Genomic DNA, 24100 nt, shown 5'->3' on the forward strand with positions numbered 1-24100 from the left:
CCACACAAAATAACAAAGAGTGACACTTCAGGTAACTATGTAGGCAATTAAAAAAAAAAAACATTATAATTACATTTTTCTTTTCCTTTCTTCTGTGAGCTGATTTAAAAAGCAACTTCATAAAATGATATGAGTAAAATTGAATTACTGGGACATAACATGTAAATGTATTATATTTGACAATCAGAACACGAAGGAATCGTGGGAACAAAGGAGTACCAGAATAAGGAAATTACACCATACAGTAAATTAATATAACCAAAAATGGTAGTTAAGAAGGTTAATATGACAAATTCTATAAATATATATTTTATTTCCTATTTACATCCCAGCTAATTTAAGAGTGAAAACATTATATTAAGCAATCATTGTAACAATGGTATGTAACATATAGATATAACAGTATAAGTCTTACTTATCTTACTGGCCTTAAATTAGTATAAGTCTGAAGTAGATTATGATAAAAGAAGATGAATATTATAAGCCCTAAATCAACCACTAAGAAAATAACTCAAAATATACTGAAAAATCATTAAAGGTATTAAAATGATACATTAGAAAATATCCAATTAATACCAACAAAGAAAGAATAGAGAGAGAAAAAACACACACATCAAAAACAAAAGCAAATGGCAGAAGTAAATCCAACTATATCAATATAACATTAAATGTGAATAGATTAAACAATCTACAAAAGGCAAAAATTGTTGAACATCATCATCATTATCATCATCATAAAAACAAGATACAACCACATGCTGTCTACAAGAGATGTACTTTAGATTCAAAGATAAAAATGGCTTCCATTCTTCTAAATAGAGAAAGTAATACCATGCAAATAGCAACAATAAGAAAGCCTGAGTGGCTATACCATTATCAGATAAAAGAGACTTCAACACAAAAGGTAAATTAGAATATATTTTGAGATGAATGGAAACAAGAACACATCAAACTACAGGATGTAGCCATAAGTAGTAAAGTGGAATTTATACCCATAAAAGTGGAAAAAAGTTTTAAAATAAGCAGCCTAAACTTCCACCTCAAGAAACTAGAAAAGGAAAACAAGATAAATCCAAAACAAGTATAAGAAGAGAAATAACAGAAAGAAGACTAGGCATTAATGAAAGAGAGAACAGAAAAGCAATAGAGAAAACTAGCAAAACCAGGAGTGATTCTTTGAAAAGATAAAAAAGAAAAAGGACATTTCATTAGTTGGACTGACCAAGAATAAAAGAGAAGTTTTAAAAAACTAAGATCAGAATATAGTCAATGATATTGTAAGATAGATGTAACAAGACAGATGGTAGCTACATTTGTGGTAAACATTGTATGACATGAGAAGACAGGATTCAGTAGGCAGAGAGGGAAAGATTAGGGCCTGAGGTCCCTGGGTGGGGAAAAACACCTATTTTGGAACAATGCTGGGAGTGTCTGACCACAGCAAGCCCCTCAGGCACAGGGTTCCTCTTAAGAATGTAAGAGACCCCAACTACTCCCCCTCAGGTTTCCCCTCAGGAATTTGAGGAAAGACCTAAGTATGGGCATAGACTACCCCTCATATAATGGAAATGAGCCAATCAGGAATGGACAAACCAGCACCTAGAGCTATCAAGCCCATAAGGGTAAAACCTGAGATAGAACAAGGTGGGGAGAGGTGACCAGAACCTTATAAAACAAGGACCCTTGCCTATAGTCCTCGGGCATTCACTTTCAAATGTCCCCTCTCTGTAAAGAGAGGTTTGCTACTCTTCCTTTCTGATCTTACACTCTAATAAACTTTTGCCCGATGCTCATTTTGTGTCCACCTCTTCATTCTTTGAAGTGAGACAACAAATCCCAGGTATTGTGGTAAAAAACCCTTCAACAAGTAGCATAATGTATAAACTTGACAAATCACTAAGTTGTACACTTGAAACTAATTTAATATTGTGTGTCAACTATACTCGTTAAAAAAAAGAAAATACACATTGCAAATACATAGTTATATACAAAAAAGAATATGTATTTGAGAGAAAGAATAAGAAATCAAGATAAATTACAAATATTGATATTATATCTTTGTGGGAGACAGAATAATGGCCACCAAAGATATTCACAACCCAATCTCAGTAATATATGAATATGTTTCCTTATAAGGCTAATGGTCTTTGCAGATGTGATTAAGGAGACAGACTCTGAAATGGAGAGATTATCCAGAATTACCCAGGGAGCCCAATCTACTTACATAAATTCCTAAAATCAGAGAGACTTTCTTGGATCTGGTCAGTGAAAGAGATGTGAAAATTGAAAAGTAGTTGGTCATTTGCTATACTGCTGGCTTTGAAGATGGAGGGAAGGGACCATGAGCCAAGGAATGCAGGTAGACTTCAGAAGCTGGAAAAGGCAAGGAAACAGATTCTCCCCTAGCACTTCCAGAAGGCACCAGAGATGACACCTTGATTTTATCCCAGTGATACTGACTTTGTACTTCTGACATCCAGAACCATAAGACAATACATTTTGTATTGTATAAGCCACCAAGTTTGTGATAATACTACAGGAACAACAGAAAACGAGTCATTCTCCTCATATAACAATGATTTTGTAATGTCATTTTTTATAGAAAGAATAGAAAGATAATAAAATCTTTCTTCTAGCAAAATAACTACAACAGCAGCAACAACAACAAAACTAAGATCAGTTATCAAGAAGGGGATATTGAAAGAGCAGACCTAGGCCGGCAGACTCCATCTGGTTCTGTATCCTCCATCTTGAGTGACTATGTCCCCGACATGGCCGAAGAAAGAAGTTCCCACTCAAACCTTAGACCACACCTCCTCCCCTTGAGTACCCGATCAAACCAATCAAACCACGCCCAGCAACCTGCTTGACAGGACTCTGACCTTTCCCCAGCCAATCGGCTAGCAAGCCAATCAGCTGAGTCCATGACCCTTCCCCAGCCAATCGGCTAAGGCCATGATCCCTATAAACCTTTGAAACCCATGCTCTCTCTCTCCAGTATCTCACCACTGCATCAGTGCAGGTAGGGGATTGAGCTCGAGCTAGCTCAAATAAAGGCTCTTTGCTTTTGCATTGGACTCAGCTCCCTGGTGGTCTCTGGGGATCACGAATTCTGGGTATAACAATATCACTATAGACCATCCAGAAATAAAAACAATTATAGAGGAATACTATAACAACTCCATACCTGCGGGTTTGGCTTTCAGCTTTGTCCAGCAAAGCCAAGGTGGGGCAGAAAGGATTACTCAAGACTCCACAAGTCAAGAGAGTTGAGAGAGAGGCTAAGGGAAGTCTCCCCAAGCTGCTCTCAAGCTCCTGTATTTATTAGGCATACAGTATAGTGAAAACATTGCATAACATCAGTGGCCACCTGTCAGTACGAAGATATAGAAAGAGTGCAAAAAAACAAGGCATTCCCAAGACTACAAAAGAGCAACTGCAGAAAGCAGGGTGGAGAACAAGATAAGATATTCCACAGATAACGTGGTCTAAGGAATTCATGAGCACAGGCATAAATATGCATTAACTAGATAATGGTCAGCTGTTTTCAGCATGGCCAGAAAGCAGTGTAATGTGTTCCCTATAATCTCCTTAACTAGGACATAGGTATTTGATTTGCCACACATACCAATAAATTAGATAATTTAGAGGAAATGGATAAATTCCTAGGAAGTAACAAACTACCAAAACTAACTCCAGAAAAAATAGAAAACCTGAATAAACCTTAGCAAGAGAATGAGTTGGTAACTTTAAAACTTTCCACAAAGAAAAGATCAGATGACTTCACTGGTGAATTCTACCATGTAGTTAAAGAAAAATTAATACTGATTTCCCACAAATTCTTCCAAATATAGAAGAAGAGGAAACATTTTCCAACTCATTCTATAGGGCCAGTACTATAGACTGAATGTTTGTGTACCCCAATGTGTGTTTTCATACGTTAAAATCAAATTCTCAAGGTGATGGAATTTGGAGGTGGGGCTTTCTGGAGGCAATTAGGATTTGATGAGGCTATAAGGGTGGAGCCCTTGTGAATGGGATTAGTACCATTCAAAGAGTCACAAGAGAGCTTGCTTCCTCTCTCTGCTTTTCACTTTGTGAGGCTACAACTAGAAGTCAGAGGTCTGCAACCAGAAAGGGCTGCTACCAGGACTCAACTATGCTGGACTCACCTGTGATCTTGGGCTTCTCAGAAATGTGAGAAATAAATTTCTGTTGTTTGTATACCACCCAGTCTATGGCTTGCTTATAGTAACTAAAACTGACGATGACAACCAGTACTATCCTGATAACAAAAGCAAAGACATCACAAGAAAACTAAAAATACCTATGATCTTATAATTAGGCAAATCAAAGAAATAAAAGTCACCCAGACTGGAAAGAAAGAAAGAAGGAAAACTGTATTTCTAGATGACATGATCTTTTATTTAGAAAATCCTAAGGCATCTACAACAAATAGAACAAATAGAACTTATAAATGAATTCAGCATTGTTGCAGGATACAATATACAAATCCATTGTATCTCTATGCACTAGCAATTAGCAATCAAAAAATAAAATTAAGAAAATCATTCTGTTTATAATAGCATCAAAAGAAATTGAAACATATGTCCAAACAAAAACTCTTGTACATGAATGTTTATAGTAGCATTATTCATAAGAGCCAGAAAGTGGTTGGGGTACCTGGGTGGCTCAGTCGGTTAAGTGTCTGACTTCAGCTCAGGTCATGATCTCACAGTTCGTGAGTTTGAGCCCTGCGTGGGTCTCTGTCCCGACAGGTTGGAGTCTGGAGCCTGCTTCAGATTCTGTGTCTCCCACTCTCTCTGCCCTTTCCCTACCTGCGTTCTGTCTCTCTCTCAAAAATAAACAAGTATTAAATAAAATGAAAAAAAAAAAAAAAAAAAAAAAAAGGCCAGAAAGTGGAAACCCATGTCCATCAAAAAAAAAAAAAAAAAAAAAAGGCCAGAAAGTGGAAACCCATGTCCATCAACTGATGAATAAATAAACAAAATGTTGCATAGCCATACAATGGAGTATTGTTCGTAATGTAGAGGAATAAAGTGCTGTTACATGCTACAATATAAAAACCTTATAAGACACTATGTTAAGTGAAAGAAGTCAGTAAAATCACATATTATATGATACTATTTTTACTAAATGTCAAGAACAGGTAAATCTATAGACAGAAGGTAGAGCAGTGGTTGCCTATGACTGAAGGAGGGAGAATTGGGGCTTGACTATTAATAGGTTGAGGTATAACTGGTATAATTCAACTATGACTGGGGGTGAAATAACACAAGATCTTGATTTCAAACTCGGACATGGTAAGGTACTCTAAGGTATCTTTGAGACTTCCAAAGGAACATGTAAAGTAAGTATTTGGATGATGGTATCATTAAGAGAAACAAGAGAAAGGAAAACAAATATTACCTAAAGCCTGTTAATTGATATTCTGTATAGATGTCCCACAGTGGTCCCTGTGGATTACAAAGGCAGGTTTTAATTGTTACAGCTAGTTGTAGGGGTGAAATGATGATTAACTCACCAAACCCAGTAGAATGAATATCATTTCATCCTACAGAGAATCCTTTGGAAGCATAGGGGAACTATTTTTCCTTCCTCTTCCTTTGTTTTTTAAATAACAAGTTTGAAAATAGAAGTAATATATATTATCTTCATTCATTTTGGAGTTACTGATGAGAATCAGTGTGCCAGCAATCACAGCCTCATTTCTGCATTTTCTACATTGCTTCTAGAAAACTATCACTGACTAAATTTCCAATATATGGGAACTGGGTGAGAGTACAGTGATTTATACATTTTCTATATTTCAAATTGTCTTTGGATAACCAAATATCTATGTAAGATATCTATGTAAGAACTTAAAATTCTAGTGAGGCATTGAGATTTTTCTCACTCAGTGATCAAAATTTGATGAATGGGAGAGGATGACTAACTGTACAGGAGACATATTTATCACAAAAATTCATAATTAATTAATAGAAAAATGAAGTATATGGGAAAAATTAAAATACTCTTGAGAAGAATGATTCAACAGTTTTAAGTTACATTTTATAATGCAGAGAGTTTAGATTTGAGACAGACATGTAGTTTGTATCTACATTTATAATTTTGCAGAATCAAGATAATTCTAAACTTGAGTTTAATGGCTGGTCTTTAATACATAGCTCTTAAAATTTCATGGAATCATGAGAAAACAAGGGCTGTAATATAGCCCTTATATTACATAATATACAATATATATATATATATATAGCTAGCACTATCTCCTTTATTCTAATGTGATGTTTTTTTCACATTCCTCTTAAGGAAAAAAAAATTCCCAAAGCTTGTCATGTCTTGCCTTAATTATGCTGAATCAATGAAGTGACATTAGAAATATCTATTATTTGGTGATTTGGGTTGTAAATAAAGCAAGGCCACTTTAGGACAAAGTTTTCACTTTGGAAATAAAATGACATTTCCTTAAAATTCACATAGTTGATTTTTAGCAAATGAACTCCAGTGAATCCTTTTAGGTATATATGTTATAAAAGGGATCCTTGTGGTATGTGTTTAGTAATTTAAACTTATTAATTTTTTAGCTTAGCAAAGATGGAGAATAACAACTTGTCATTCTCCCCATTGGTTAAACAAGCCCATTTTTTTAAATGCATTCTCATTTAACATCTTTATGTATTATAAATGTCAAGAGGTATGGATATAAAATTGTAAAATTGATTTTTAAATGAGTAAGCTACTATTATTCCAACTGTTATTATTATGGTAAATATATTTTTGTTTCTCTTTCAAGCAAGGTTACCCATTCACTCTAAAATATTTGGAAAATTCTATTCTTGATTTACTTCAGATGTCATTTTAAAGTCATAGAAGAAAATCAATCTTGTTACTTCATGAAAATATCAGATATTATATTCAGAGTAGCAGAAAAACCTATAAAACCCTTAGGAATAAATTAGATAAGAAAAGTACTGAAACTGTATAAACAATAAAAATGACTCCTATACTTAGACACCATCTTTAACAATTTCAATACCTTTGACTATTTCAAAAAATCATTCTTGCTCTTAATAGTCAAAAGTCTATTACCAAATATTAACATGGAAAGCATCCTTAAGAATTAAAGATAACTCATAAATATTTCAAAGAAATATTTACAGATTATTTATTCCTAATTTTACATTGAGTTTTCAGTGCCAAATACTCTTCTTTCAAGGTTACAATAGCATTTTCTTTTTCTTTTTTATTAACATACTTGTGACCATCCTTTTATATATATTTCTAGGCACACACATGCACACAGACACACAAATGCAAACACACACACACACACACAACAAAATTACATAGAAAAGGGCTTATGATACATATCATGTTTTTGTCATGAACTTTGGTGTGTGTGTGGGGGTTGTGATGAAGTATCTCTCTCTTCTGTTTTCTCTATTCCTAATGCTACATCTACTCCTGCACAGAAAAATCTATGTTAGAAAGTTGGTATATTTCGGGCTCCTGGGTGTCTCAGTCAGTTAGGTGTCTGACTTCGGCTCAGGTCATGATTTCAAGGTTTGTGGTTGGAGCCCCATGTCAGGCTCTGTGTTGACAGCTCAGAGCCTGGAGCCTGCTTCCAATTCTGTGTCTCCCTCTCTCTCTGGCCCTCCCCTACTCATGCTCTGTCTCACTTTCTCTCTTGAAAATGAATGAACATTAAAAAAATTTTTTTAAGAAAGTTGGTATATTTATCCACATGCATATCATATTTATTTATATGCATAAATTTTTAAAAATTTTATATACATAATTTTTTAAATTATATAAATGGGTCCATAAAATTTAAATTTCTTTATATTTTGATTCCCTCGCTTAATACATTAATAAAAGCTTCCATTGTTAACTGGTACAGCTCAAACACATTTCTTTTATGTTTGAATAGTGCTCCACAGTAAGACTGCACTATAATTTATTCAACTATTCAATTTGTTTTTTTTTAGTTGGGAGTTGTCTTTGTTTCCAGTCCTTGTCTTCATGTACTAAAACATTAAGTACAATGTTTGTACTTTATTCTTGTACGCGAATGATATTATTTCTAGAATATATACCCATGACAAAGACTGGTGATCAAAGTTTATATAAGTTTCTAATTTTGACAGATAATGTCACATATAAAAGGCTGTTACAATTTACATTTTCACCAGTTATAGTAGGAAATGCTTCCTTTCTCACTTTCCTGTCATCAGATATTATCTCTCATTTTGCTTCGTAGCTTATCTCCTTTCTAACTAGTGAAAATGATGTATCAATTTAAATAATATTTCTAATTTTATGGAGGATGAGCATTGCTTCATATATTTATCAGTCACGTTGACTTACTCTTCCGTAAACAGGTCTGTTCATATTTTCTTCCCATTAGTTCCACTGGGTTATTTAACTTGCATGAACCTAGCCGTAAGAGGTTGTGTGTGTGTACGTGTGTGTTTTATATGTATTAAACCCATGTATGCAGAATATGTTCCAAATATTTTCCCAACATATTTTTGTCCTTTCCCTTTGTTTATGGATTTTTCTTTGCAATAAAATTACATGGTTATACCTATGTTAAATTGATAGTCTATTTCTCTCCCTCATGCAATGGTTTTGGCAATGGTATTTCTTCCACTTGCAATATCCCTTCACGTGGTTTTAATATTGCCTCAAACTTTGCTTTTATTTCAGGTTTTTCCAATTTTAGGATCAGATACTTAAAGAATTTGTAAACAGATTTACTACAGGCTAAAAGTTAAACTTTAAAAACTATTAATTAAATGGAAAACAACAGTAAGGTACAATTTAATGTGCAAATAAAATGCCACTACTTTATGTTACCTTTAGTGATTGTCTTTGATACAAATTTTCTCATTACCGTGGTCAAGTGTGGACATGTCAGAAGGAAACAAGACTCTGGTCACTGAATTTGTTCTCACAGGACTTACAGAGAGATCATGGCTGCAGTTCCTCTTTGTCCTCATGTTCTTGGTCATCTACACCGTCACCATGGTGGGCAACGTTGGACTGATGGCTCTTATTTGGAAGGATGCCCATCTTTACATGCCTATGTACTTGTTCCTTGGTGGTTTAGCCTTTGCCAATGCTTGTACTTCAACCTCTGTAACTCCCAAGATGCTAGTCAATTTCTTAGACAAGACTGCAATGATATCCCTAACAGAGTGCATCACCCAATTTTACTTTTTTGCTTCCAGTGCAACTACAGAATGTTTCCTTCTGGTAGTGATGGCCTATGACCGCTATGTAGCCATATGTAACCCCTTGCTTTATCCAGTGATAATGTCCAACAGACTCTGTACTCAGTTGATAATTATTTCATATGCAATCAGTTTTCTGCATCCCCTGATTCACATGAGTTTGTTATTAAGATTAACTTTCTGCAGGTCTAACATTATTATAATGTTAGAATATTATTCTATATATAGAATGTATAGAATATACATTATTATAACGTATTAGAATAATACATTATTTCTACTGTGAAATTTTACAACTATTCCAAATTTCATCTATTTGACCCATCTATTAATGCACTAATGATATTTATTTTTGCAGCTTTAATACAAATATCCACTTTAATGACCATCATAATCTCTTATCCTCATGTGCTCTTCGACATTCTGAAAAAGAAGTCTGAAAAGGGCAGAAGCAAAGCCTTCTCTACATGCAGTGCCCACTTGCTCTCTGTCTCATTGTACTGTGGCACTCTCATCTTCACGTATGTGCGTCCTGCATCCAGTCTAGCCGAAGATCAGGACAAATTGTATTCCCTATTTTACACTATTATAATTCCCCTGCTAAACCCATTTATTTACAGCTTGAGAAAATAAAGAGGCTATAGGTGCCTTGAGATGAGCTACAAAGAAGTAAATAGTTGTCAAGGGAAATTTCAAATTGTTTCTGTTCTCACCCTTTGCATAAACGAGTTCTTAAATCTTACAGATTAGCTATGGTTCTGCCCTTTTACTAAAGAGCTAGTGGTCAGGGTGGTCGCTAAGCAATGGGTGAAGGAACCCAGCTTCACACAATGTTTACTTGGATATACGTCCAATTAAAGTTATTACGTCAGTTGAAATGACTCCTACTACTAATTGTTGATTTATTTAAAAATATTGTAATTCCTTTTAATCTGAACATTTAGTCTTTGAAAATTTGATATCTGCAAGGGACTCCTCCCCTAAATTCCACTTAATAATTGACAGTAACTGAGGCTGGTGTGTAAGTGGGAGTCATTTAGTTCATGACTGATCCTAGCTCTCTGAGCTCGACCTGCATGTTAATAAGGCTCTGTGATGTTTTACCACATCATGATAAAATGATAAAAACTTAGATTCTTGGAAGAAAAATGTTTCTGAAATAAAGGGGAGGAAAATTAATAAAAATGAAGAGTTTGAAAAAATTGGTGCATTTTAATAACAACAGTTAAAAAAAAAAAGTTGGCTTGAATTAAATAATGGAACATCAAGATTTTAATTTCCCATATCTAGAAGCCCACATACTAACTTTCATACAGGAAGGGCAATATAATATAATGGTATTTTGGAATTGGCAGATTTGGAAATATCTCAAGACATAGCTTTCTTAGATATTACAGATCTCCTGTACTCTATTTACATGACTATTTTGTTAGCAATAGTAAGTTGGTAAACATTTGCATAGAGATTGCTTTGCTCTCCTACACTAGGTAGATGGCAAAGCGGAGGGCAAGGATGAGAAACTGGTTAAGCATATATGGATGCAGGCAAAAAATTGAGCTAGTGGTCCTTTTTCTTTAAGTGTATTTATTTATTTATTTTTGAGAGAGAGAGAGAGAGAGAGAGAGAGAGAGAGAGAGATACAGAGACAGAGAGACAGAGAAAGAGAGGGCACACATATGGGGAGGGGCAGAGAGAAGCAGAGATAATCCCAAGTAGGCTCCCCGCTGTCAGAGCAGAGTCCAACACTGGGCTGGAACTCACAAACTGTGTGATCATGACCTGAGCCAAAATCAAGAGTCATATGCTTACCTGACTGAGCCAACCAGGCACCCCTAGACTAATTTATTTTAGTATACTACAATTGACATAGATTCCTTTTTTTCTTTTCTTTTTCTTTCCTTTCTTTTTTTTCTTTTCTTTCTTTTTTTTTGGCGAGGACTTAATTATGTTCCTTGAGCAATCTGTTTGTTCAAGCACTGTGTTTTAAAAAAAAGAATTCATAGGAAATGAAAATTAAATTCAAGTTGTTGAAGCAGGAGTGAAAATGGTCCTCTTGTTGAAGTATTTTAAAAGTTATATTTAGGGTTTTTTTTTTCTTTAATTCCAACAAACATCAAAATACTTATCTAAAATGAAGACAGTATGCATCATAAATTTATCAATCATTTGACTTATGAATATAAATGAAAATATTCAATTCATTTTAATAGGCTTACAATTTTATTGCCATAGGTTCCCATTAGAAATGGCTTTTTAAAATGTTAGACAACTGAATGCATTCTTTTGAAAAGTTCTATTGACTGCAGAAAACTGTGGTTAATTTTACTGTTTTGGTGGCTAACAATGACACAGGATTTTTTAAAAAAAATTTTAATGTTTATTTACTTTTTGAGAGAGACAGAGAGAGAGTGAGTGGGGCAGGGGCAGAGAGAGGGAGACACAGAATCCAAAGGAGGCTCCAGGCTCTGAGCTGTCAACACAGAGCCCGACATGGGGCTTGAACTCACAACCCGTGAGATAATGACCTGAGCTGAAGTCAGATGCTCAACCAACTAAGCCACACAGGCAACCACCCTGCCCTGCCACCTTTTTTTTTTTTTTTTTTTTTTAATATCTAATGTGGATATTTTTAATTTATAGGTTAGGATTGATTTTTGCATTACATTTTCCTTACTTTTGATTAGGGTCCTGTTCCAATAATTTACCATTATGTTCTGTTACAATTTTTTAAATTTTTGTTATCATTTTGACAAAAATAAATGTTTCCATGCATATATGTCTCGACAGTTGTTTTGTTTGTTTGTTTTATTTTTTTGCTTTTTTGTTTTTTACTTTGAGGGCATGGCACTTACATAATGTTTCTAATTTCTGCAATGATATTTCATGACAGAATTATTAAAGGTAGAACCAATTATTAAAACCTTGTTAATCTTTTAGTATATGTAATGCTAACAAATGAAGACTTTGTTTTGTAACCACAGTGAAATTATTATACATGACAGAATTAATTGCTTAACATTATTTAATATCAATCTGTGTTCCGTATTCCCAATTTGTATCAAAAATTTGTTGTTTCTTTGTTTGAATCAGGATTTAAACAAAGTATATCTATTGCATTTTGATGATGGTTCTTAAATTTCTTTTCATCTATAATAGTTTTCTCTTCCTCCTTTTTTCATGTCATTTATCTGTTGAATAAACTGGTTTATTTTCTATAGAATTTTTCACATTTTGGATCTGGCTGATAGTATCTTTGTGATAAAGGTAATGTATACTTAGAGAACTGATGATAGAATTAGATCTACAAGCTTACTTAAATCCAGAACATATTAATTTTATTAGCTGTGGATGGCCTATTGTGTGTTATTAAGAATAAAATTTATGATTTTATTTTTAATAAAACTATTCACTTCATCCATATTTTAAAATTTACTTATCTAGAACTAGGCAAAGACTCACATAATGGTTTTTACATTTATGGGTTTGGAAGGTTACTTCCCTTTTATCATTTTTTTTCTCACTTAGGAAAATGTAGGTTAGCTAATAATTTTTCTATTTTGTAGGTATTTTAAAAGAATTAGCTTATAATTTTAAAAATTACATCTAAATTTGTTTGCTTTTATCTAATTCTTTACTTTCTCCTAGTTTTAAATTTTTTTCCATTGGCTCTCCTTTCTTGTAATATTTTGGTTTCTTCTAGATTTTATATCCATAGTTGAATTTATTGATTTCATTTTAGCTTTATTTTTGATATGGTCTGTATTCTTTTTTTTTTAATTCTTTTTTTAAAAATATTTATTATTCTTGAGAGACAAAGAGACAGAACATGAGCAGGAGAGGAGCAGAGAGAGAGGGAGACACAGAATCCGAAGCAGGCTCCAGGCTCTGAGCTGTCAGTACAAAGCCCAATGTGGGGCTCTAACCGACAAACCGTGAGATCATGACCTGAGCCAAAGTCGGTTGCTTGACTGACTGAGACACTGAGCCACCCTGAAGTTGTCTGTATTATATTATGGATTTTCTTCCAAATGGAATTTAGTTGCTGAGTGTTTTGCATGTTTCTGGTTTTCTACCTCTTATTGTTCATATGGAATTTCCATTTATGTTAACTTTCTACAGATCCAACATAAAAACACCAGTTCTATTTTGAATTCTTGTTGCCATATAAAATTTCCAAACAGATGAATCTATTAATGCATTGATTCTTTTTGGTTTCTCAGTCTTTATTCAAACTTCACTCCTATGAACAATTAAATTAAGTTTCTTACACCCATGTCATCTTTGGCATACTGAAAAAGAATTATGAAAAAGGCTGAAGTAATGCCTTCTCCACAGCGGTGGCCATTTGGTCACTGTTCTCCTGTTCTCTTACAACACTCTTTTTTTTCAGATTTGTGAGTCTTGAATCTGCCCCAGATGAAGAACAGGGCAAAATGCATCCTTTGTTGTATATTATTGCAATTCTCTACTAAATCTCTTCTTACACATACAGCAAAAGAAACAAATTTAAGGTAGACTAATAAAATGATAAAGGAATACACATTTCTCAAATAAAATGTCCTTACCATTTTTTCAATTTTTATTTAAATAAGCACAAAACCTAAATGGACATCTTGCACATTGATAATACTCAATGCATTTTTTAGTTAAAAAAATAGAAAATGTGTAAACTTTATATTACTATGTTATAAAAATATGGCTGATGACTTTAAGCAATTATTAAGTCTTTTAAACACCCAGTCAATTTGTCAGAATTTAAGATTTGTTCTTCAGCTATAGGCAAGAGTGAAGCAATGTTTCAGTTGCTTTCACTCTTATATCATCATCTTAGTAGATGATTATTGAATGAGTAAATGCATGAGAGCTCTACTTCCAATGATAACCCATTCTGGAAACAGTTTGAAGCACATGCAAAGTCTTCTAAAAGCCTTCCATAAAACCAAACAATTTCCAGCTGCATTATTCTTGCTTTGTAAGACTTTTATACCCAAGAAATTGTTTGGAATTAAATAGTATAAAATTCATGAGTTTTAAAAACAAAAGTGACTATACACATCATCTTAAAGTATTTCAAGGTAATTACAGTCACCTAAAAAAAAAGTACTTCTAAATAAGTATCCTCCTTGCTGACATTAAAATATTTGTCTAAACATATAGACAAATACATAGCAATACTTTCCACAATAAGTAGAGTTAAAAATTTCTGGTAAGTATGAATTACCCTTTTCATTCTGACAGTATCAATGAAAAAAATCATTATTAGAAGTACTGTTTATACAAAATTAATTTTTTAGTAATTACAAACCACTTGAAAATCTTCAGTGTTTCGAATCAGTCTTGTAATAATGGTGTTTCATTTTAGAGGGACTGATTAAATTAAAACTTTATTATATCCTCCTATCTCCTTGTAATTTTTTTCCTTCCAGCATGGTATCCACTGTAAGCTTTTTGACCTCTTTATTTATATTCTTGTATTTTGGTGAAGAATAAAACAAAAATATTTGTCTAAATAAATGATCAATGATTTTCTGTTTCTGCTACATTTCTTTCCTGATGTATGATTCTTAGACAATAATTCCTACTCTATTCTGTGTTGCTTAACATACATTTTTACAGAAAATTCTGTATATAAGCTAGCATTGTACTGAAAAATAGTCTATTAAACTCTAAGTGCCTCCTATACCACTGCTTCTACTGAGCCTAAAGTAGGTCTGTGGGCCTACGTGTACAGGTGGTACTACGTGTGGGTACCACCTTGACAACAGTGGATTAGAGAAGTCACATTACACTTTTCAGTCTACAGGCCTTTCATAGTTTTTCTACTGTTTCTGTTTTTGCCATCTTCATGTACATCCATTCTATGCCTAATGATGTATGGGGTCAGGCCATATGAATATGGTTTCTGTCACCATGAATGCCATGTTCAGTTAAGAATATCTGAGACTATAATATTAATAAGGCCAGCTACTCAAAACTGTACTAAAATTTCTGTTTGGGCCAGATGAGTAGTCATCTTATGATATAAATCAGTGGAACACATACCAGGGGAAATATTATCCATTTGTAATTAAACTGGTAGGAGAATAGGTAATGGGCATTTGGCATGTACGTAATAGGTTACTGAGCATTGGAATTGGGGCTTTATTCAAATTGCAAGGACTCAGAGAAGGTTTTTGAGTGGAGTAATTTGATAAGGGCTAAACTATATTTGAATGCATGATCTAATATATGGGCATGCACATTGAATGCTAGACAACATTATCAATGAACTGAAGAAATACGAGGCCTTAGCCATCCTATAAAATCTGAGAAAAAGGCAAATTAGGTGATAAATTAAATGTCAATCTACCACCACACTCCATCACTCAAACCAATGGAACGTTGTTTCTATGAATGGCACCATTAAGAAAAAATACTGTATCAATAGCAGACTGGCCATCTGATTTCACTGGAACAGTTCATTGTACTGAGACAAAATCACAGCAGTTCCATGGAAATATTGTGTGGTAAATTTATACCAATACATTAAATATTAATTAATTCGTGTCCTAGGCTATAGGGAGGAGAATAAAGCTCTTTAAGTTGAGGCTGTGTCACTTTCTCACTGATCAAAGGTCTGAAGAAAAAGCATTACAATCTCTGAACATGGAACATAAATGGGTCACTCAGAAGGATATTTTCTTTCTTTTAGTACTTGGGAATATGGCTGCTTCTTACATAGGAAAATCTATCCCATAAATTTCCACCTCTCCAATCTCAGTGATAAGCTAAAAAAAAAAAAAAATTGGGGGGTGCTGAGTTACAACCAAATCAAGAAAGAAAGTATATTTTCTTCTCCTTCCTACTTTTCTACTTCCATAATCTACTTAAATGCTCCTAGAGCCCAATAACCAAAAAATCCTTAGAATTCCAGGCACAATGGAGAATATACTTGTAAAGCAGTTAGGATCCTCTAATCAAACATCCTCAATTTTTACAAGTGAGGAGTGTTAATGCTATACCACACAGAATTAACAGAGGCAGTTCCTTATAACTTTTATTCTCACTTGAACACGCGAGGCTTCCTCTTGTACATTCAATAAGCTACTACCTGAGAGGAACAGACATCAGCAATTAACTGAGTTCAAGAGTCAGTTGCAGTCATCAGGCCAGGAGTTGTGTTGTGTGAAATGGCAAAACAAATAAACAGCAGCAAAAATTAAAAGTTGGAACAAAGGCTCTGACGCTGGTTGAGTTAGTATTAAGGCGTTCTGAAGGAGAATGAGGGGAATAAAGCTTCCAGCTGAACTGGAAAAGAAAGCCTCTGTGGCCAAGAGTAAAACATAATGCAATGTTTAAAAGTTACTGCTCTGACGAGGAACCACAGGGCCTTTGGTATTAAATTTGCACAATCCACAAAGTTACCCACACACAGCATAATTTTCCCTTTCCCTGAGTGAATTCACAGTTACTACACAACCAGTATTTCCCAGAGAAAGCCTTGGAGCTCAAGAGAACTGAGCCACAAATCCTATTTTCTGTCAGAAATTTGGGGTTTTACTATCCACAACCTACATCAGATTTCTGTTGTATGCTTTACTATGTGTAAGTCAGTGAAAGGATAATTTTGCAATTCTTGTTTGTCATTTTCCTATGACCTGTTCCCATTACTACAGAAAATGTAGTGCTAACCAGTGGGCACTCTCAGGCTTCTACCCTGGTTCCTGAGCCCTTGTCAGCCCCATCACAAAAGTGTGTGTGTGCTGCTCACACAGAGGCAAGCATGTCACACAGATTCTGATGGGCCTGGAGAGATGCTGGCAGCTTTGCAGCTGTTTAAGGAGAACTCCTTACATTGCTACACTAACATTAGAAAAACAAAGGGATAAATTCTGGTTTTTTGTTTTTGTTTTTTTTCCTCATCAACATTGCATATGAAAGCCATGATTTTTCACCTTTTAATTTACTATACATTTTGATTTTTAACTTCAGCTCCTAGATTCTGTTGTCAAATAAATAGACTCATTCTCCCTAAAGAATCTATTAGCTACAATGGACCAAAGGTTGGTACAGAGAATGAATGGATAGGTTTTAGGATGAGGAAAGGGATATATAGGCTTAAGAATTTTGATCTTCTAAGAGTGATCCTAAGTTATACTTAAGGGTTTAAATGGAATCTCATCCATGGGTGTGCTGATCTCAGTGGTTTGGCAATTTATAAAGATGATTTTGGCCCAAATTCAGATTTTGGTGGGAAAATATATTAGAAAATACGCAGAGCTTATTAAAAGGATATGTGAGTATTCTAGGCAGGAGATGGAGTTTTCTTGAATTTTGAGAAAAGTGGGTGGTTTCAACAGATATTAAAGAGATAAAAGCCATGAGTTTGATAATAGTTCTGATGGGTTCAAGGCGGGAATTCAGTGTCAAGGATGACTCTCAGGTTTCTTTCTTTAAAAACGGGGTAATGATGATGCCATTAACTGAGAATGGGAAGGCAGGATGAGGGCCACACTTGGTGATACTGTTTACAAAGACTCTGAATTTGGATCTGGACATTCTGAATTTCATGAGTTTTTGAGACATTTGAAGAAACTATCCGGTGGTTGGAATGTGGCAACATCAAGAGCAATAAGAGAAAGGAAATTATTATGACCTAAAAATTGCTCAGGGGTAGTTTGTCAAGATGCCCTCACAGTGAACTCTAACGACACAAAGTGTATTTCTAATTGTTACACCTGCTATGCCTGGGTTATTCCCCAATTAGCTCACAATGCCCAGTAGAACAGCTTTGCCCCCAACCTACAGGGAATCAATCCATTGGTAACTTTTACTGAGGGAATTTAAAATATATTTTTTTTTTTCTTTTTCATGAATAGATTTGGAAAAGAGTACAAATAAATACCTTCTCCCTCCAGTCGAGGTTTCCAAGGAAAATCTTTGCGCAAGTAATCACTGCTTCATTCTGCAGCTTCCACTTTTCTTCATTTAAAGATTTTAGGAGGAAGTACAGCGGATGTGGGTGTGAAAGCAGCTAGAAACTTCATCAGTTTGGCGATTCATAAAGATGTCTCTGGCCCAATGTAAAGTATGGTAGAGGGAAATTTATATTTCTTCCCTTTAGAAACCCACCATCTTTCCTTCAAGAAACCCATCATTTCTCAATCTCGAAAAGACTTTAAGAAACTGAGTGAGGACACTAGGATCCGTCTAATTTTCATTATTTGTAGTTTTTCAATTTTTTTATTTGATAATGAGACATCCAGGTGAGAAATGAAAATCCTGGTAACCCTATGAGGTTTTTCATTTAACTTCAGGGTAGACCATTCTGGATGCTTGTCATAAATACTAAATGTTTGACTGATGAGGAGACACAAATAATATTTCTTTTTAATAGTAAACTTGAGATAATAGAAAAAGGAGGCAAATGATAAAATGATGATAATGACTCAAGAATTTCAGAGGTTATTTCATATCATAGAAACTTTTCATTGTCAGGCTAAGGACAACTAAATTATGCTGCTTAAACTTCCTTAATTTGTTCACGGAATCATGAAAAGATGAGCTAAAGTCACCAATGATAACATTATTAAGCCCCTTGTTTCCAATGGATATATGTGTGTGCATATGTGTGCATATATATATATATATACACACACACATATATATGTGTATATCTATATGATATAGAGATACATATGGATATTGAAAAGATCTAAGAACTTAATAGCTCTTGACTTAATTATAAAAATAGGATGTATCAATTATGGATTTAAAGTTGGCAAGAAACCTAGGCAGGCTCACTCAGGACAAAACCCCACCTTAGAAATTAAATGACTTGCCCTCAGTGTCTATTAAGGCTAATTTTTAGAAGAGACATTTCAGTCATTCTTGCTGCATGTGCTGTGTTTCTAGGCCTTCTCATGGGTATATGCTTTAAAAGATAACTTTTTTAATGTTATTTGTTTTTGAGAGAGAGGGGGAGAGAGAGCAAGGGAGGGGCAGAGAGAGAGAGGGGGACAGAGGATCCGAAGTGGGCTCTGTGCCGACAGCAGAGAGCCTGATGTGAGGCTGGAACCCACAAACTGTGAGATCATGACCTAAGCTGAAGTTAGATGCTTAACTGATGGAGCCACCCTTGCACCCAAAAGATAAATTTTTAAAGCTATTTTTTTTCTATTCTCAAGGAATATGGGAAATAACTCCTCATTCTCCCTAATGTTGAACCATTATGAAAATATTGTCTATGGAGCCATTTTAAAGTTAAACAATACAATTTGGGTATATAGGTAGATTTTTAAATGTATTTTAATCAGCAAGAAGTGTGTGTATAAAATTGTGTTATTCATTTTATTTTGGGAAACAATGAATTTACACATCAAATTATAGGTAGATTTTTCTCCTTCTAGGTGATCTAAGAGTCTGTGCATTCACCTCTAAATACCTTGGGATCTCTTCTTTGGATTTGCTTTTAGACAACATTTATAGGTCATAGAACAAAATCAAGCAAATTATTTCGGGGATACATCAAATATAAAGAAAGGAACCTGAAAATGAAGAAAACTATTTAAAAAAAACATTGTGTTTCTATATCTAACTTTGTTTACAAAAAAACTTTTGTCTGAGAGAGGGAAATTACTCTCTATGGATGAATTCAGATACAACTGAAAATATTCAAAAGCATATGCCACATAATCCAAAGCCTTTTCTGTATTTTAAAATACAGAAAACCTATAAAATAAAATTTACTTATGATTAATTCCTAATTTTTCATTAAAATATTTATTGCCACCTACTAAATGCAATAGTATTATTATTCCTGTTGCTCTCTTTTTCTCTTCTTTACTATTAAAATTTAAGACTATCCTTAAATATATGTCATTGACCATATATAAATATCTATAATTCTATAAAATAGGATGATTATATATTGTGTTTTTATCACAAAAGCAGTTTTGGAGGTACTGTATATTTTTCTCCTCCTTTATTCTCCCCTCTCACCTCCACCAGACAATAAATATTAACAAGCTAGGGTCTATCATTTTATACAATCTTTATGTTCTTATGGTTTTTGCAAATATATGTGTGTGTGTGTGTGTGTGTGTGTATTCACAGATCTACAGAATGGGAATTTTAAGACTCTATTATCTATTTGTTTAATGAGATAATGTTAAATACATTTCTCTGCATCTTATTTTTCTCACATTCTTAGCAATTGTGGAAATTTCTTTCAGACAACTCGTAGATCAACAGCTCATTTTATTGATTTTAGCCATAATATTGGTTAGTCTGGTTATGCCAAAATTTGTTCAACCATTGTTTCATCCTGTTGGTTTACATATTATTTCCAGTCTTTTGCCACTGTGAACAATGTTGTAGACTTTTCTACCTATGAAATATGTTATTGCTATAGAATAGATAGAAGGCATGGGTTGCTGAGTTGAAAAGTATGTGTATTTTTATTTATTTTTCATTATTAAAAAAATTTAATGCTTATTTATTTTTGAGAGGGAGAGACAGAGAAAGCTGAGGAGGTGCAGAGAGAGAGAGGAAGACACAGAATCTGAAGCAGGCTCCAGGCTCTGAGCTGTCAGCACAGAGCCTGACATGGGATTCGAACTCACAAACTGTAAGTGAGATCATGACGTGGGCCAAATTTGGGTGCTTAACTGACTGAGCCACCAAGGTGCCCCTGTGTATTTTTTTTAAATATTACCAAATTGTTTTTCAGTCTTAATAATTTACATTTTTATTAGTAAGGGTGACAGTGGCATTTTCTAAATTCTAACAATCAGATTTTGCTAATCTGAGGAATGAAAAATAACGTCTTATTTTATTTACACATCTTGAATACTAGGGAAGGTGCTCACCTTCCTCACATTAACTCAATGTGTTGACATATTCTGTGACTTGCCCATTCAATTCCATTTTTTTTTCTGTCGAATTACTTGACTTTTCTTACCAATTAGTAATATTTCCTAGCATGTGATAGGAACTAATATTTAGCCTATTATATTAACTATACATATTTTTCCAACATTTTATTCATCTTTTACCTTGTGAAATATTTGATACATACTTCATTTTCATGTATTTAAACATTATATTAAATACACTTATATCCTTATTTATAATTCGTGGGTTTCTTAGAGATTTTTGTAATATATTTAAATTATATTTATTTTATGAATTTTCTTAGAATATTTAAATTGTTTTTTTTTAATTTTTTACTTTTAAGCCCTTGATCCAGTAACAATTTTAAAACAAACATGGAAAACAAAGCCATTCTTACTTTTTTTTTCTGAAATAGGCAAATGTAACCATAATATTTTCTCAATTGAAAAATCACCCATGTACTATATTAAATGCCAATACATATAGTTGAATCAGTCTTTGGAGTCTTTATTTGGTTTTACTATTATATTTTCCTATTTTCATGTCATATTATATTCTATTAAAGGCTTTATGTTGTAACACCACTGCACACTTAACTTTGTTACTGTTCATATTTTCCTTGTCTCTTCAAAATAATTTTATTTTATAAGAACTTTATGCTTATGCTATTATGTTAAAAAGCAGTTAGGATTCAGGGGCACCTGGGTGGCTCAGTCAGTTAAGTGACCAACTCCTGATTTTGGCTCAGGTCATGATCTTGCAGTTTGTGGGATCGAGCCACACACTGAGCTCTGTGAAGCCTGCTTGGGATACTCCTCTCTCTGCCCCTCTCCTGCTCAGGCTCTGTCTCTCTCTCTCAAAATAGATAAATAAAAATAAATAATCTTAAAAACAACTAACTGAATTTAATTTCTAGCTGAAATTGAATTCTAACGACATATTTATAATACTCGGTCTTCTTATCTGAGAACATATTTTGGCTATTTCTTTAGAAATTGTGTAATACTTTTCGGTAAGTTTTACAATTTTATTCACAAGGTCTTATATATGTTAAAAATATTTCAATGTATTTTAAGGTGTATGGCTATTATAACTGATATATATCCTTTTTCTTTCTTGCTTGCACTGAAAAAAATCTCGTGATTATTTACGTATTCATCCTGCATCTGGTACTTATTAAAGTCATAATGTTATTTGTTTAATTATAACACTATAACATTAGTAAAAATATGAATTTATCTCCCACAATTTTTATGACATTTCATTATATCTTTGTTATATTTTGTTTTCATATCTTAGATGTATTGAAGTTTCTGAAAAATACTGTACAGTAATGGTCAGAGTAAGCATTTCAATCTGTCCTAATTTGAGGAAGATGCTATATTGTTTAGAATGTGTGCTATTGGCTTTGATTACTCATCTCTAGCATATTTCAAAAGCTTAATTCTATTTTTAAAGCTTTTATAACTAGAAGATGATTATTAAATTGAAATTAATTTTTTCCAAATTAAAAAACAAAACCACTTCTCTTATACAACTAATAAACTCTCTCTATATAATAAATTATATATAATAAATATGTATAAATATAAATACATAAAATAAATATACATAATAAATTCCATATATATGGTGTGTAAATGGTGTGTGTGTATATATATATATATATTCCCCTTAATTTTGAGGAACAGTTGCCCAAATACATATTGTTTGTAAAGAATACTGAAGTGTAAAGATAAATGTTCTGGTTAAAAGGGATATGTAATTAAGCAAGATACATTTATTTGCAAATAAAATGTGATTATTTTCACAGTCTTTTATGACTCTGTTTTTCACTTATTCTTCCATTTCAGTGATCAACTTGAGTGAATCTGATGGAAACAAAACACAGGTGATGGAGTTTGTTCTCATGGGACTTACAGATCTTCCAGGGCTGCAGGTCCCCCTGTTCCTGGTGTTCTTGGTCATCTACCTCACTACCATGGTGGGCAACCTCGGACTGATTTTTCTCATCTGGAAGGACCCCCATCTTCATACCCCCATGTACTTACTCCTTGGCAGTTTAGCCTTTGCAGATGCTTGTTCCTCCACCTCTGTGACTCCCAAGATGCTGATGAATTTTTTATCCAACAATCACTTGATATCCCTGGTTGAATGCATCACCCAATTTTATATTTTTGCTTCCAGTGCAAACACTGAATGTTTCCTTCTGGTAGTGATGGCCTATGATCGCTATGTAGCTATATGTAATCCTTTGCTTTATCCAGTGGTGATGTCCAATATCTTTTGCATTCGGTTATTAGGTGTTTCATATATTATAGGGTTTCTTCATCCTATGATGCACACCAGTTTGTTATTTAGATTAACTTTCTGCAAGTCCAATGTAATACATTATTTCTACTGTGAAATTTTACAACTGTTTAAGATTTCCTGTACTGACCCTAGAGTTAATATGCTCTTAATTTTTATATTTTCAGTCTTTATACAATCTTTCACCTTTATGACTATTATCATCTCTTATTCCCATGTCCTCTTTGCCATCCTGAAAAAGAAGTCTGAAAAGGGCAGGAGCAAGGCCTTCTCCACATGCAGCGCCCACTTGCTCTCTGTCTCTTTGTTCTATGGCACTCTCTTCTTCATGTATGTGCGTCCTGGGTCTGGCCCAGCTGAAAATCAAGATAAAATGTATTCTGTATTTTACACAATCATAATTCCCCTGCTAAATCCTTTTATTTACAGTTTGAGAAACAAAGAGGTTATAAATGCCTTGAGGAGAATAATAAAATATAAATAGTTCTTAAGGCAAAATTTAAACTTGCTCATTTCAAACTGTGCAAAATGCAAGGGGTCTGAAGTTATGAAAAGTAGCTTTGGCTTTATAAGTTTAACAGAAGGCAGTTTCTAGGGCAGTTTCTGAGTGCTGTATGATGAAAGCTTCATTGGGTATTTGTTTCAATGTAAGGAGATCT

At 33.8% G+C, this 24100-nt stretch overlaps 2 protein-coding genes across 2 annotated transcripts; both read left to right on the forward strand.

Annotated features, from left to right (window-relative positions):
- Positions 1-8928: 8928 nt before the first annotated feature.
- Positions 8929-9915, forward strand: LOC122230083 (olfactory receptor 5AC2-like). The gene is given in 4 exon segments (XM_042955753.1): positions 8929-9461; positions 9520-9574; positions 9576-9884; positions 9886-9915. Coding segments are annotated over 4 exon segments (921 nt in total). The 5' UTR covers positions 8929-8934.
- Positions 9916-17738: 7823 nt separating this feature from the next.
- LOC122229255 (olfactory receptor 5AC1-like) lies at positions 17739-23925 on the forward strand. The gene is made up of 2 exons (XM_042954340.1): positions 17739-17841; positions 22985-23925. Exons 1-2 carry the CDS (start codon positions 17739-17741, stop codon positions 23923-23925), a joined length of 1044 nt encoding a protein of 347 aa, XP_042810274.1.
- Positions 23926-24100: the final 175 nt, after the last annotated feature.

Source organism: Panthera leo, chromosome C2, assembly GCF_018350215.1.
Source record: "Panthera leo isolate Ple1 chromosome C2, P.leo_Ple1_pat1.1, whole genome shotgun sequence".
NCBI lineage: Eukaryota > Metazoa > Chordata > Mammalia > Carnivora > Felidae > Panthera > Panthera leo.

Bases quoted from the DNA above. Each gene is read 5' to 3' on its own strand.
- LOC122229255 (XM_042954340.1), top strand. From the start codon at position 17,739: ATGAGGGCCACACTTGGTGATACTGTTTACAAAGACTCTGAATTTGGA. The intron at 17,842-22,984 runs GTTGGAATGTGG...CTTCCATTTCAG, and splicing joins TTTGAAGAAACTATCCGGTG to TGATCAACTTGAGTGAATCT.